Below are 12,201 nucleotides of genomic sequence, written 5' to 3'. Positions count from 1 at the left end.
TCTCAGCTCAAACGCAACCTCCCCAGGGGACCCTACTAGACTAGCCAATCTTCCCTGGCACCCTACCACCCCTCCCTACTTAATTTATGAGGTTTTATTCATGACATCCAAAACCATCTTAAATTATCCTGTTTAATCATCAATTAGTGAGTTTCTGGTCTTTCCTCTTGGGCTGTGAAGGCTGGGCGGGGCTGTCTCTCTGGGTACGTTGGTGACGGGCCCTCCAATCAGTTCCTTTCCAGGCTTTTGCACATGCTGCGCTCCCTGGCAAACTCTTATTCATCCTTCACAGCCCCAGTGCCACTGTCTCTTCCTCCAGGAAATGAGTCCTCAAGGCCCCCCCGCCCTCCACCCACACACATTTTACGTCTCTGATTACTGGGGCCTGGGTTGTCCCAGTCCACCTGTCTCCCCTACATCCCTCTAGTTAGGGAGATTCCTAGTGGGCAGGGCTGGGGGCCCTGGGACCCCAGCATTGTCCCCACAAGACCAGGCATGCGGGAGTTTGAGGAATGCGTGAATGGTGGAATAAAAGGCTGATTGCGCCAGGAACTCAACCAGGTACGTCCTGAGTTCCTAGCCTCCTCAGCCCCGCCCCCGTCAAGGTGCGCTCCGAGGGGGCGGGGCCCGGGCCTTCGTCCTCGCCCCCTGTCATGCGCGGGACAGAAACACCGGAGAGGAGACGTCTCCAGAGGGACAGGTCTTACCAAGTCACACCGCCCCGGACACTTGGCTACCAGGCTGCTGTCCGCTCTCCCCCTCCCCACTCCAACCTCTGGGAACAACGGCGGGGGTGGGGAGGGGGAGGGGAAGGGGGGTCACAAATACTCGAGCTGGGGACTGGATTCTGGGAGCGGTTCCTTGCTGCCGGGAAGGAGGCGGTGGGAACCAGAACTGCCCGGCCCTAGAGCCTCGGGCCGTCCGGCCTGGGGCGAGCCAAGTAAACAGCCTAGGCCAGTTTACCCCTCTGGGGCCCGACCTGAGACCCAGTGGGGTGGGTGTGACAAAGTCGATTCAAGCTTCAGCCCTGGAGAGTGAAGTCCCCCCAGACAGAGCCACAGGGATTCCCTCTCGCAGCCCCGGTCGGCTTGCTCGGTGCAAAACGGGGCTCTCGACGCCCATGTCTACCAGGTCGCCCAAGTGAACGGCTCTGTATACAGTAGGCACCCAATAAATGGGGATCCCCTCGTCCGCAGCCTCGCCGCATTCGCCAAAGCCTCTCCCGCCCACAAATGAAGTCCCTGCCCACGGTTCCGCCCTTAGTGCTCAAGCCTAACTCCGCTGATCTCCCGGGAAACCGGGCACCTACTACGTGCCAGGCGCTTTGCAACACACTTTTGTCCTGGAATCCTTCCTACGCCCTTCTATAAAGTGACCATCGTCCGCTTTATAGATGAGGTTCGGAGACGCATGGATTCACCGGCCCTAAGTTACGCAGAAAAAATGGGATTTGAACCCAGGTCTACCTGCGAAGGCAGACCCAGGACAGAGGAAGCCCCGGAGGCTGCTTTGGAGGCCAGTGGGCGCGGACGCCTCTGCCCGTGCAGCCTCGTGCTAGCCACCACATTCCTCTGCGCCTCAGTTTCCCCATCTGTTACCTAGGCAGAGGGTGATCTGGGGTCCTGGATCCAGGTCCCAGCCCTGACCCCAGCTCGGTCCCCTCCCCCTCCCGCCCTCGGCAGGGTACTCGCCTGGAATCTCACCGCCATAGTCCACCCGGGGGCCGTCCAGTGCCTCTGCCCCAGGGGGCCCTAGAAACAATTGGCCCCCACCCTGGCGTGAGGGAGGAGGCTGGAGGGTCGCGGAGAAGCAGGTGCCCGGCTCTCGCCCTCCTCCAGCCCGCTCCGCCGCCGCGGCTGCACCTGCACCTCTTCCTCCTCCTTGGCCCCTACCGGCCCCGCCCCCGCCCCGACACGCCTTCGGGACGCCGCCGAGGCAGCCTTCGTCCCCCCTTCCCCTCCCAACACAGGATCCAGGCCCAGGGGTGGGAATTCCAGGCCCGGTTTTCCACCCAGCTGAGCACTAGCCAGCGGCAGGGCTGGAGACCAGCCAGGCAAGGCTGCAAGGAAGACCCGGCAGGGATTACAGCCGCGTTCGGAACGGAGCCTGCGCTTCGGAAAGTTTAACATCCGCGAAAAACTCTACATGTTGAAATTCAGTAGGGAGACCTCTTGGATTAGGAGCTAGTCAAGGGTCAGAGATCTCAGGAGCATAGGGCTTGTCTTTCTCGGGTCACCCCCATCTTCGGGAGGTTTATCCTATTTTAGAGAGAGAAAACGGAGGCCCAGGGAGGCCAGGGGCATGGACTCTCTGAAGGTGCACAGCGGCCGCCTCTGGGCCTGCCCTGAATCCAGTGGTACCCGCCTGTCTTCACACCTGGCACCTGGCTGGGTCCCCCGCTGGGGAGGGCGGGGCGGCGAGGGCGGAGGAAATTCTTTAGGCTCCTCTGAGTTAAGGTCAGGCTTCCTTCTCCTCACCCAGCCTCACCCTCAGGAGCCCGGTCTAGGAACTACAGGAGGAGAGCAAGAAACACTCTGCCTGGGGGTGAGGGAGGGAGGAAGTCACCTGGATGGGTGGAGCCACCATCGGCCCCACCCACACATTCCTTTGTGCTTAAAAAAAATAGACCCTGAGGCCCAGCTATTCCTGTGCCCCATCTCAGGCCAAGGTTGAAGGGGCAAATGTGGGCATAGACACCCCTTCCCAGCCTCATCCAGTCAACACTGGGCAGAGAGGAACACCAGACTGTGGTAAGGGGGAGGCAGAGGGGAAAATGGGGGATCAGGGAAGTGTTCCTGGAGGAGGGGGTATTGCCACTAGGGTTTTTAGGGTTGGATAAGAGTTTGCCAAGTGTACAAGGCAGAGAATATAATCAAAATCTTTGAGGCCCCCAAAGTTGATTTCTCACCACTCCCCACTGCAGTTATCCCCCAAAACCTAGTCTGGAGACCCCAGTTAGCCAGAATCAACACCTCAAGGGTCCCCAAAGGTCCCCAAGGCAATAAACATTTGCAGAAGCCCCCTTCTAAGGACCTGCTTGGAACCTCATGGCTAAAGGGGAAAGCTCAGCCTTTCCCGACATGACCTTGGGTCACCGGCAGGTGGCACACAGCATGATTTTAGGTAGGAGAAAGTCAAATATTTTCTAAATAGATGTGTATTTGCTTTAATGACTCAGGACAAAACATAAATAAGTTCCCCACTGCCACGTGCATGCAGGGGTTCGTGGCTGCGATTACTGGGGAGGACTGGGCAGGAGTTACTGATTGGATGTAGGTCTGGCAAAATCAGACAAATAAGCTGGCTCATGTTTATTGAGTGTTTGCTTTGCTCCAGCCACTGTTACACAGATATCCACGTGACCATTTTGCAGCTGAGAAAACTGAGGCCAGATGGGTCGAGTGGCAAGCCCAACTAGAAGAGCTGGATTTTGCCCTGGATTTGGCTCTGTTTGACCCCACACCGCTCAGTCTATACCAGTGCTTCTCACTGTAGGGTAATTTGCCCCCCATCCCCCAGCCTGACACCCCAGGGAACGGTTGGGCCCCAAAAGCCAATAGTGCTGAGATAGAGAAACCCCACTTTAAACCCCTCTAAGAAGGGGGGCAACCACCACATGATACATGGTCTTCCTTCAGCCACCTCACATATTCATGCCCTGCTCAAGAACACTCACTGGGACCTCCCTGGTGGCGCAGTGGTTAAGAATCCTCCTGCTAATGCAGGGGACATGGGTTTGATCCCTGGACCAGGAAGATCCCACATGCCTCCGAGCAACTAAGCCCGAGTGCCACAACTACTGAGCTTGCACTCTAGAGCCAGGGAGCCACAACTACTGAAGCCTGCGTGCTTCAACTACTGAAGCCTGCACGCCTAGAGCGCGTGCTCCACAGCAAGAGAAGCCCCCGCTCACCGCAACTAGAGAAAGCCCGCGGGCAGCAGCGAAGACCCAACGCAGCCAAAAATAAATAAATAAATAAATTTCAAAAAAAGAACACTCAGTGTCTTCCTAGTACCCGTCGGATGACGCTGTGCTCAAATGCAGGGCTTTGGAGAAGGGTGCATCCAGTGCTGCCTCACAGGCCAGAGGCGGTGTCATTCATGCATTCATTTTCCCACCTATTCAAGTCATTCACTCAACAAAAATATTGCAAGCCCCTGCTATGCACCAAGTACAGAAAGTAGAAGTGATGGGGGACGGAATTCCCGTCTGAAATTGCAGTGCCAACTACAACCAGGAGGGGGCAGCGTGCGCATGGCCGGAAGGTGTGGGGGAAGGGAAGATTCAGAGAAACCTGTGGGATGATCCTCCTCTGCCCCCTCTGAGCGCCTACAGGGAAACTGAGGCCCAAAGAGGGTAGGGACTGGGTTGAGGTCTCCCAGTGGGTCGTGGCCGCCAGGAGGGGTGGGAGCCTGGGGGGTTCGTTCACGCTGGGAGCTTGGGGTCTCCCTGGCGTAGGCTGCTTTGTGGGGCTGCAGGAGGCTGAGGTCTTATCTGTGGCCTAACAGGTCTGACCAGAGCCCAAGAATGAAGCAGCTCTGCAGCCTGGCTGGGAGCTGGCTCATTCACTCGAGGTTTACTGATCGCCCACTGTGTATACCCAGCACTGACGCAGACCCAGTCCCTGCCCTAAAGGAAGCCAAGGGTCCTCAGGGGAGACAGACAATAATCAGATCATCACGTAACAGAAATAACAAGTCCGACCTAGACTTCTGAGAGCATAGGTACAGAGGCACAACCTGGGCTGGGGGCTCTGGGAGGGCTTCTCTGAGGAGGTGGTACTGAGATTAATAGGAGTGACCGAAGTGAGAGGTATCTGGGCAGAAGTAACAGATAGACCTGAAGGAGGTGAGGGAGGAGCCATGGGAGAGCTGGTGCAAAGGTCCTGGGGCAGGACCATGCCTGGCATGTAGAAGGCCCGTGTGGATGGAGCAGAGCTAGTGAGGGGCAGAGAGGGAGGAGGGGAGGGCCGGGAGGGGACGGGGCAGGTCGTGCAGGTCCCTGTGGTATGCGGGGAGGATTTGGGTTTTTACCTCCAGGGAAGTGGGACCCTGGAGGGCTGTGGGCAGAGGAGGGGCGGGGCCTGACTCGGTGCTCACAGGCGCCCTCTGGTGGCCACTTCCGAGAGGACAGACTGGGGGCCGTAGGCGGGAGCTGGGGGAGCAGTGACTCCAAACCCAGAGGCCCTGAAAAAAAAAGGTTTTAAATAAACATTTTATTTTGAGGACTTCCCTGACGGTCCAGTGTTTAGGACTCTGAGCTTCCACTGCAGGGGGCGCGGGTTCAATCCCTGGTCGGGGAACTTAGATCCCACAAGGCACACAGCGTGGCCAAAAAACAAAAGAAACATTTTATTTTGGACTAGTTTTAAATTGACAGAAAAGTTGTAGATATAATTCAGAGAGTCCGCCTATGCTCCTTATCCAGTTTCTCTCAACATTAACATTTTACATGACCGCCACGGTATATTTGCCAAAACTAAGAAGCCACATCCTCATCACTATTAACTAAACTCCACGCTGTATTCAGGCTTTACTCGTGTGAAATCTGCACCAGGAGCGCATCCAGTATCCCACAGTGTGTTCACGTCTGTGGGATCACGTCTTCTGGGGCTCCGCTCCCCTTGTTCCGTGACATTTTCCGTCTGGAGGAGACGGGTCAGGGATTTTGTACGATGCCCCTCATTTGGGGTTTGTCTGATGCTTTCCTCATGCCTGGACTGGAGTTATGGGTTCAGCCAGAGGGCGCAAGAGGAAGGGCAGTTTCTGGGTGGGGTGGGCTTGCTGATGAGCACAGCACTGAGGAATGGCCCAGCGGTTGGCACCATGCGGGTCCCGGGACACCTTAGGGCGAGTACTTTGTTGTTGGAGGGAGGGGAAGGCGAGGAGGGGTGAAGACCCTTCTGGGGGGTGGCTGGAGGGGGCTCACAGAGGGTGTCACCCCCCCCACCCCCTAGGTGGGAGGAAGCCCTAGAAGGAAGCTCCACGGCAGGGGGCAGAGCAGTGCCTGGCGAGAATCCCAGCTCCTCTGCTTCCTGCCTCAGTTTCCTCATCTGTATAATGGGACCTGGTTCTGACTCTGAGCGCTATGATCGGGAAGGTTCACAAATTAAAGCAGCTGGCATGTAGCAGGTGCACAGAAAGGTTTGCCTGGGTGCTTCTTGAAGTTCCTCCACTCAGGCCAGAAGGAGGGAGACAAGCCCCCACTGGGAAAAAATGAAAGGGAGTTATGGTGTTCTCCAGAGCTGGATGGGGACCACCTGCAAAACTGTCTATTTCAAGCTTCCATCATTGTGTGCAATGGCTGGGGGAAGAACCCAGGCCCCTGACACTTTCCTCACCATCCCTGGTTTCAGTCTGGCCTCTGCACCTGTACCCACACCAGCTCCCCCCACCACACCCCATGAAAGGTCCCCTGAGACCCCACCCCTCATGTTGCTGACCCTTATCTGCCTTGAGGCTGAGCCTGCCACAGCCGGAATCTGTCCTGCTAAAGCACACAGCACTGGTCTTTCTATTCTGTTCAGAATCTTAGGTGGTTCCCCATGAGCTATTCATTCATTTATGGAGCGCCTACTGCATACCAGGCACTGTTCTGGGAGCCTAGGACACTGCAGAGGTAGAACTCACAGACCAGCACGGAGAGCAGATATTCAACAAATAAGTCGGGACTTCCCTGGCGGTCCAGTGGTTAAGACTCCGCGCTTCCACTGCAGGGAGCGTGGGTTCCATTCCTGGTCAGGGAACTAAGATCCCCAAACCAAAAAGTAAACAAACAGTCTCAGCAATGAGCGTGCAGTTAACAATCTGTGGCTTTAGCTCAAGAATATTCCATAGCTCCCTAGCATTCGGTCAAGGATATTTATTGAGCATCTGATCAATGCCAGGCTCTGGGTACCCTCTCTAGTTATCTGTGCTTCTTATGGTCTTTGAACTATTTTACAAGTCTGTAAATTATAAGAAACTGGTGGTATCTCAAAGGATTCTTGTCCATAGAAATACAAATGAATTTTGTCCCGTGGAGACCACTGATTATTACCCTGTGGCTATTGACCAGCTTTACAACTATTTGTAAATTCATTTCAGCATTGATTGCCTGTGTGTGTGTTCTTTCTCAATATTCTGTCCTTTTTAAAATTTTTATTTATTTATTTATTTATTTTTGGCTGAGTTGGGTCCTCGTTGCTGAGCGTGAGCTTTCTATAGTTGCGGCGAGGGGGGTGAAGGCTTCTCATTGCGGTGGCTTCTCTTGCTGCAGAGCATGGGCTCTAGGCGCGCAGGCTTCAGTAGCTGTGGCACGTGGGCTTAGTAGTTGTGGTGCATGGGCTTAGTTGCTCCACGGCATGTGGGATCTTCCCGGGCCAGGGACCAGGGCTCGAACCCATGTCCCCTGCATTGGCAGGCGGATTCTTAACTGCTGCGCCACCAGGGAAGTCCCAATGTTCTCTCCTTTAAACAATCTGTAAAATCTTGCTGGTTCTCATATTAATTAATGAGTTAAGTAAACTCATAAAGCACTTGTTTGTTTTATATTAGTATAGAGTCATGCTTTACATTTTTGATAAAAAAAAATGATCCCTTAGCTCCATTACACCGAAAGCCTTCACTCTAGCATCCAAGGCTCCTCCGTGAGGAGATTCCCAACTACTCCGTCTTACCTGTTACCATCTTCAAGTCCCAGGGCATTCTTCCCACTTTTTTTCCTAATCATCCTGAACTCTGTCTTTCGTAGTCAGCAAATGCTGTTGGTTCTCCCCAAATCTGTCCAGAATCCGCCCACTTCTCCTCACTTCTGAGTCCGCACCTGGTCCACCGCATCCTCTCCCACCTGGACCAGCTCAGTCCCCTCCATCCAGGTCCCTGGTTACGCCCTCATCGCCCACAGTCTGTCCTCCATGCAGCAGCCACCAGAGGGCGCCTGTGAGCACCTGAGTCAGGCCCAGGCCCCTCTGCCCACAGCCCTCCAGCCTGCACGACCTGCCCCATCCCCTCCCTGCCCTCCCCTCTTCCGTCTCTCCCCCTCACTCACTCTGCTCCAGACACACAGGCCTCTTAGCGGTTCCTCCAGCTCACCAGGCATGGTACTGCCCCAGGGCCTTTGCACAGACTGTGTGCTCTGCCTGCAATGCCCCTCCACCAACTACTCACTTCTTTCAAGTCTTTGTTCAAATGTCGCCTTCTCAATGAATTCTCCCCTAATCTTTCTACTTAAGACTGTAAAACATCCCCCTGCCTGTTTTACTCCTATCCCTGTATGTCTTTCACTTTTTTTTTTTTTCCTGTAAGACTGACCATCCTCTAACCCAGGATACAATTTAGGATACAATTTATTTCCTTATTGTGTCTCTTGTTTCTTGCCTGTCTTCCTCCACCAAAACACAAGCCCCACAAGAGCAGGGATCTTTGTTTCTCTTGATCACCCCTGAATCCTCAAGCCCCAGAACAGCACTCGGCACACAGTAAGTGCTCCATAAATGCAGGTTCATTCCCTGGGCACCCCCGCCCCCCAGTCATGTTCCCCGCTAACCTCAGCCCATTCCAAAGGGTGTCAGGCTCCTCCCTGAGCAAACACAGCTCCCCTGGCGCCAGGCCAGACCCGAGGTGGAAGAACAAGAACCCAAACTCCCGCAGTGGACTTTCCCCAGAACTGGGGCCACACAGAAGCCCTGAGCCGGGGAGGCAGGACTCTTACAGATGCTGAAACTGGGGTATAGGCTGGGGGCATAGGCAGCCCCCAGACCTCCCCACTCTCTGCAATTTGACTCCTATCAGATTGACAGCCCTGCTTTACTCTGCAGCCCAGGGCAAGTGGCTGCCCCTCTCTGAGCCCGGGTTCAACCTCCACAAAACAGGAAGGCGATGGGACATTACCATTGGCTTGGCATGAGTTCTGATTTGGGGTGGGACAGTTTACCTTGATCCCTGCATGACTGGGAATCTATTACTTGCTCTATCATATGCTGTTCTCAGCAGCCCTGAAACATGGTGACTCTATTATACCCAGTTTACAGAGTAGAAAACTGAAGCCAGCTCTATTTGACTCCATGGGTTTTTCTCTCCAAACCCAGGCAGGGTGGGATCTGACAGTCGAGATGTCCCCCCTCCCAACCCCACAGAACCCAGATCTTAAGCAGCTCTGCTTCCCGGGAGTGACCCCAAATGCCAGGCCAGCTCTATACCCTGCAACTGGGACACTCATGCCTCCCGAGCCCCAGAGGGCCCTCTTGGGCCCAGACAAAGAGCCTTGAGGCCTTGAGGTGCAATCAGACACTTGGCTGGCTAGGAAGTTCTCTTTGTCCTGCACTTTTTGGGAGCAAATGACCCAGAAAAAGCTCTTGCCACTGGATCCCTGTCTTCTCCTGGGTCTAAGCTTCCTTTGCCCGGAGACCATCCTGGCTCCTTGCCCACAGTCAGCTCTGCAGACTATTGTGACAACCATCCATCTGCCCCTTCCTGCACTTCTCCACTGGGAGATTTCACCCAGAGAAGAAATCAAGATAAGCAAGATAAGCCTCCCAAGAACCCCCCCGTTCCCCTCGCTCCAGCACCGGGAGAGGGGACAGAGATGAGATGCAATTGTCTGAAAACTTGGGGGCCTCTTAAGAAGTACCAGGAGGCCCAGATACCAAGCAGGTGCCAGGCTGCCTCACCTGCCATCTCCCCGCCAGCCTCCTCAGTTTGGGGGATCAGAGGCCAGTCTGTGCCCCCTCAGCCCCCCTGCAACAGCCGGGGCCAACAATGACCCTCTGAAGTCTGTGGCTATGGCATCCTTGGCAGGCTGCCAGGGGCAGTAACTGCAGGCCAGATAATCCCTTAGAAACTATGTCAAATGCCCACACAGCAGTGTCAGTTTCCTGCTTTCCGGGGAGCCTGGTGGTGGGGGGAGGTGACAGGGGGCCCAGGACCCCACAGTGAGGAGCCCAGTCTGGGCAGTGCCTTCGGGATGGTGGGCAGATCGGGGTGGGGGACTCACCTGTCTAGGAGGCTGGGTGGCCTCTGGGCAGGCGACAGGAGCTAGGGCCTGGACTTCCGCCTGGCATCAGGGGCGGGGAGGGGACCCGAGGCTTGAGCTCTGGTCTCCCCACCTGTTTGCCCAACTTTGCCTCCCTGTGGTGGCCACAGGCTAGCCGGTCCCGCCAGCAGGGAGACAGGTGCAGGCGAACCAGCGAGAGTGAGAGAGACCTGGTTGGGTGTGTGGCTCTGTTGCAAGGTGCTCTCACGTGGGAGCAGCTGACCTTAACCCCTGCCGGCCCAGAGGCCAGGGACGCCCAGTCCCGCCCTGCTTGCACTGGCCACCGCTGAGCCCTTGGCATCAGCAAGGGACTGGCTCATGTGGCAGGTCCTTGGGAGACATTTGTGGAAAAATTCAAGGATGAATGAATGAATGGCGCATTCCTGCCCACACCCCCCCATCCCCTCACTGCTCCCCTTGCCTTCCAGCTGGCACAGCGTCCCACCACTTGTGGCGGGGCTGCTTCTTCCCTCCCCACAGATCTGAGCTCAAATTCTGCTTCTGTGCCACCAAGTGACCGGCCGGATTCCTATACTGAGAATTTTCTATCACTTCCCAGCTGGGCAGCTTTGGGCAAGTCAGCAGCCCCCCAGTTTCCTTATCTAAAAACATGGAAACAACGGGGACGTCCCTGGCGGTCCAGTGGTTAAGACTCCACGCTTCCAGTGTTGGGGTCACAGGTTTGATACCTGGTTGGGGAACTAAGATTCCACATGCCGCACAGTGTGGCCAAAAAAAATATGAAAATAATAATAATAATAAAATGAAAACTAAAATAAAATTTAAAAATAGGAACAACATTGGCATCTGCTCCTAGGGTTGTTTCCTACAGTAAAGTGAATGAATGTCCGTCCATAAAGTACTGAGAACTCTGCTGGGCACACAGTAGAGTTGCACCTTCCAGCTGCGACCCACAGGTGGCTGGTCTGAATGAATGACATACAGGTAAAATACACATTGGATTTGGAAGAGCAGCTGTGCAGAAAAGCATGTAAAATAGCTCATTGGTTTTACCTATCGATTCCCTGTAGAAATGATAATAGTTTTGAATGTATTGTGTTCAATGAAATATAGTATTAAAAGTTATCTCACCTGCTTTTGTTTTTTTAATTTTTTAAAATGTGGTTGCTAGAAAATTTTAAATGACATTTAAAAAGTTAAACTGAAATGGGCTTGTCTTGTAGTTCTATCAGAAAACACTGGAATAGGAGCTTAATACGTATTAGCTGTGGAGCCTTTTGCAATCACATTCTGTTGCCACTGTATCACATCTGTATCAGTTTCAAAGTATTTATTAGCAGCTGAAACGCCTTGTGTCTTGTTTGCTTGTTTGTTTGTCTTCTAGATGTCTCTCTCTCTCTCTCTCTCTCTTTTTTTTGGCCGCGCCATGCAGCTTGTGGGACTTTAGTTCCCAACCAGGGATCGGGCCCTTGGCGGTGAGAACGTGGAGTCCTAACCACGGGACCACCAGGGAATTCCCTAGATGTCTCTTCACTGAGGTCGGGGATTTGGTCCTGCTTATTCGTATATCCCCCTGGCCTAGAACAGTGCCTGGTATACAGTAGGTGCTCAATAAATATTTGTGGAATGAATGAATGGAATATGGGGAGGGGGTGGAAGACTCATAAAGTCCCTCTTACCTGCAGGACCCAGTGCTGACAGAAATAGCCACGAGGGGGCGCCCCAAACCAGGCAACCAGCCCCAGCTGGGCAGCCTCAGTTTTCCATCCTGCAAAATGGGAATATCGAGCAGGCACTTGTGGGGATGAAGTAAGAGGAGCAAAAGCTGCTGCCCCACGGAATCCCGCCCCCTCCTCTCCATTCCCAGTTGTCTGAGCCAGTGGTTCTCAAACTCTATCAGGCATCCGAATTGCCTTGGGAGGCTCATTGAAAGACAAACTGTGGGTCCCCGCCCCCAGAGTTTCTGATGCAGGAGGGCTGGGCTGGGGCCTGAGAACCTACATTTCTAACAAGCTCCTGGTTGATGCTGATGGGGGCAGGTCCAGGAACCTCGCTTTTTTTTTTTTTTTTTTCAGTTTCTGCTTTATAACAAATTGAATCAGTTATACATATACATCTGTTCCCATATCCCTTCCCTCTTGCGTCTCCCTCCCTCCCACCTTCCCTAGAGGCACCTCGCTTTGAGGATCACTGATGTAGATCTTCTCTGGAGACAGATTCAAAATGAA

General features: G+C 54.2%; 1 protein-coding gene across 4 annotated transcripts in view; it reads right to left on the bottom strand.

Moving 5' to 3' along the window:
- The window catches only part of TJP3 (tight junction protein 3), a 29,964-nt gene extending 19,836 nt beyond the window's left edge, over positions 1–10,128 (bottom strand). For 3 of the 4 annotated variants that reach the window (XM_081232272.1, XM_081232271.1, XM_081232274.1), the window contains exon 1: positions 1,692–1,866. Coding sequence is in view for 2 of the 4 variants with exons in the window: in XM_081232271.1 (XP_081088397.1) it covers positions 1,692–1,709 (18 nt within the window). In the remaining 2 variants the exon portion in view is untranslated. Of the gene's footprint in view, positions 1–1,691; positions 1,867–9,973 lie in introns of those variants that run through there. The other variant, XM_081232273.1, reaches the window with a different exon arrangement.
- Positions 10,129–12,201: the final 2,073 nt, after the last annotated feature.

This window comes from Mesoplodon bidens, assembly GCF_964165515.1.
Source record: "Mesoplodon bidens genome assembly, chromosome: 4".
NCBI classification, from domain to species: domain Eukaryota; kingdom Metazoa; phylum Chordata; class Mammalia; order Artiodactyla; family Ziphiidae; genus Mesoplodon; species Mesoplodon bidens.
The sequence above is the reverse complement of the archived record's forward strand: the minus strand, read 5'-3'. Positions and strand labels throughout refer to the sequence as shown.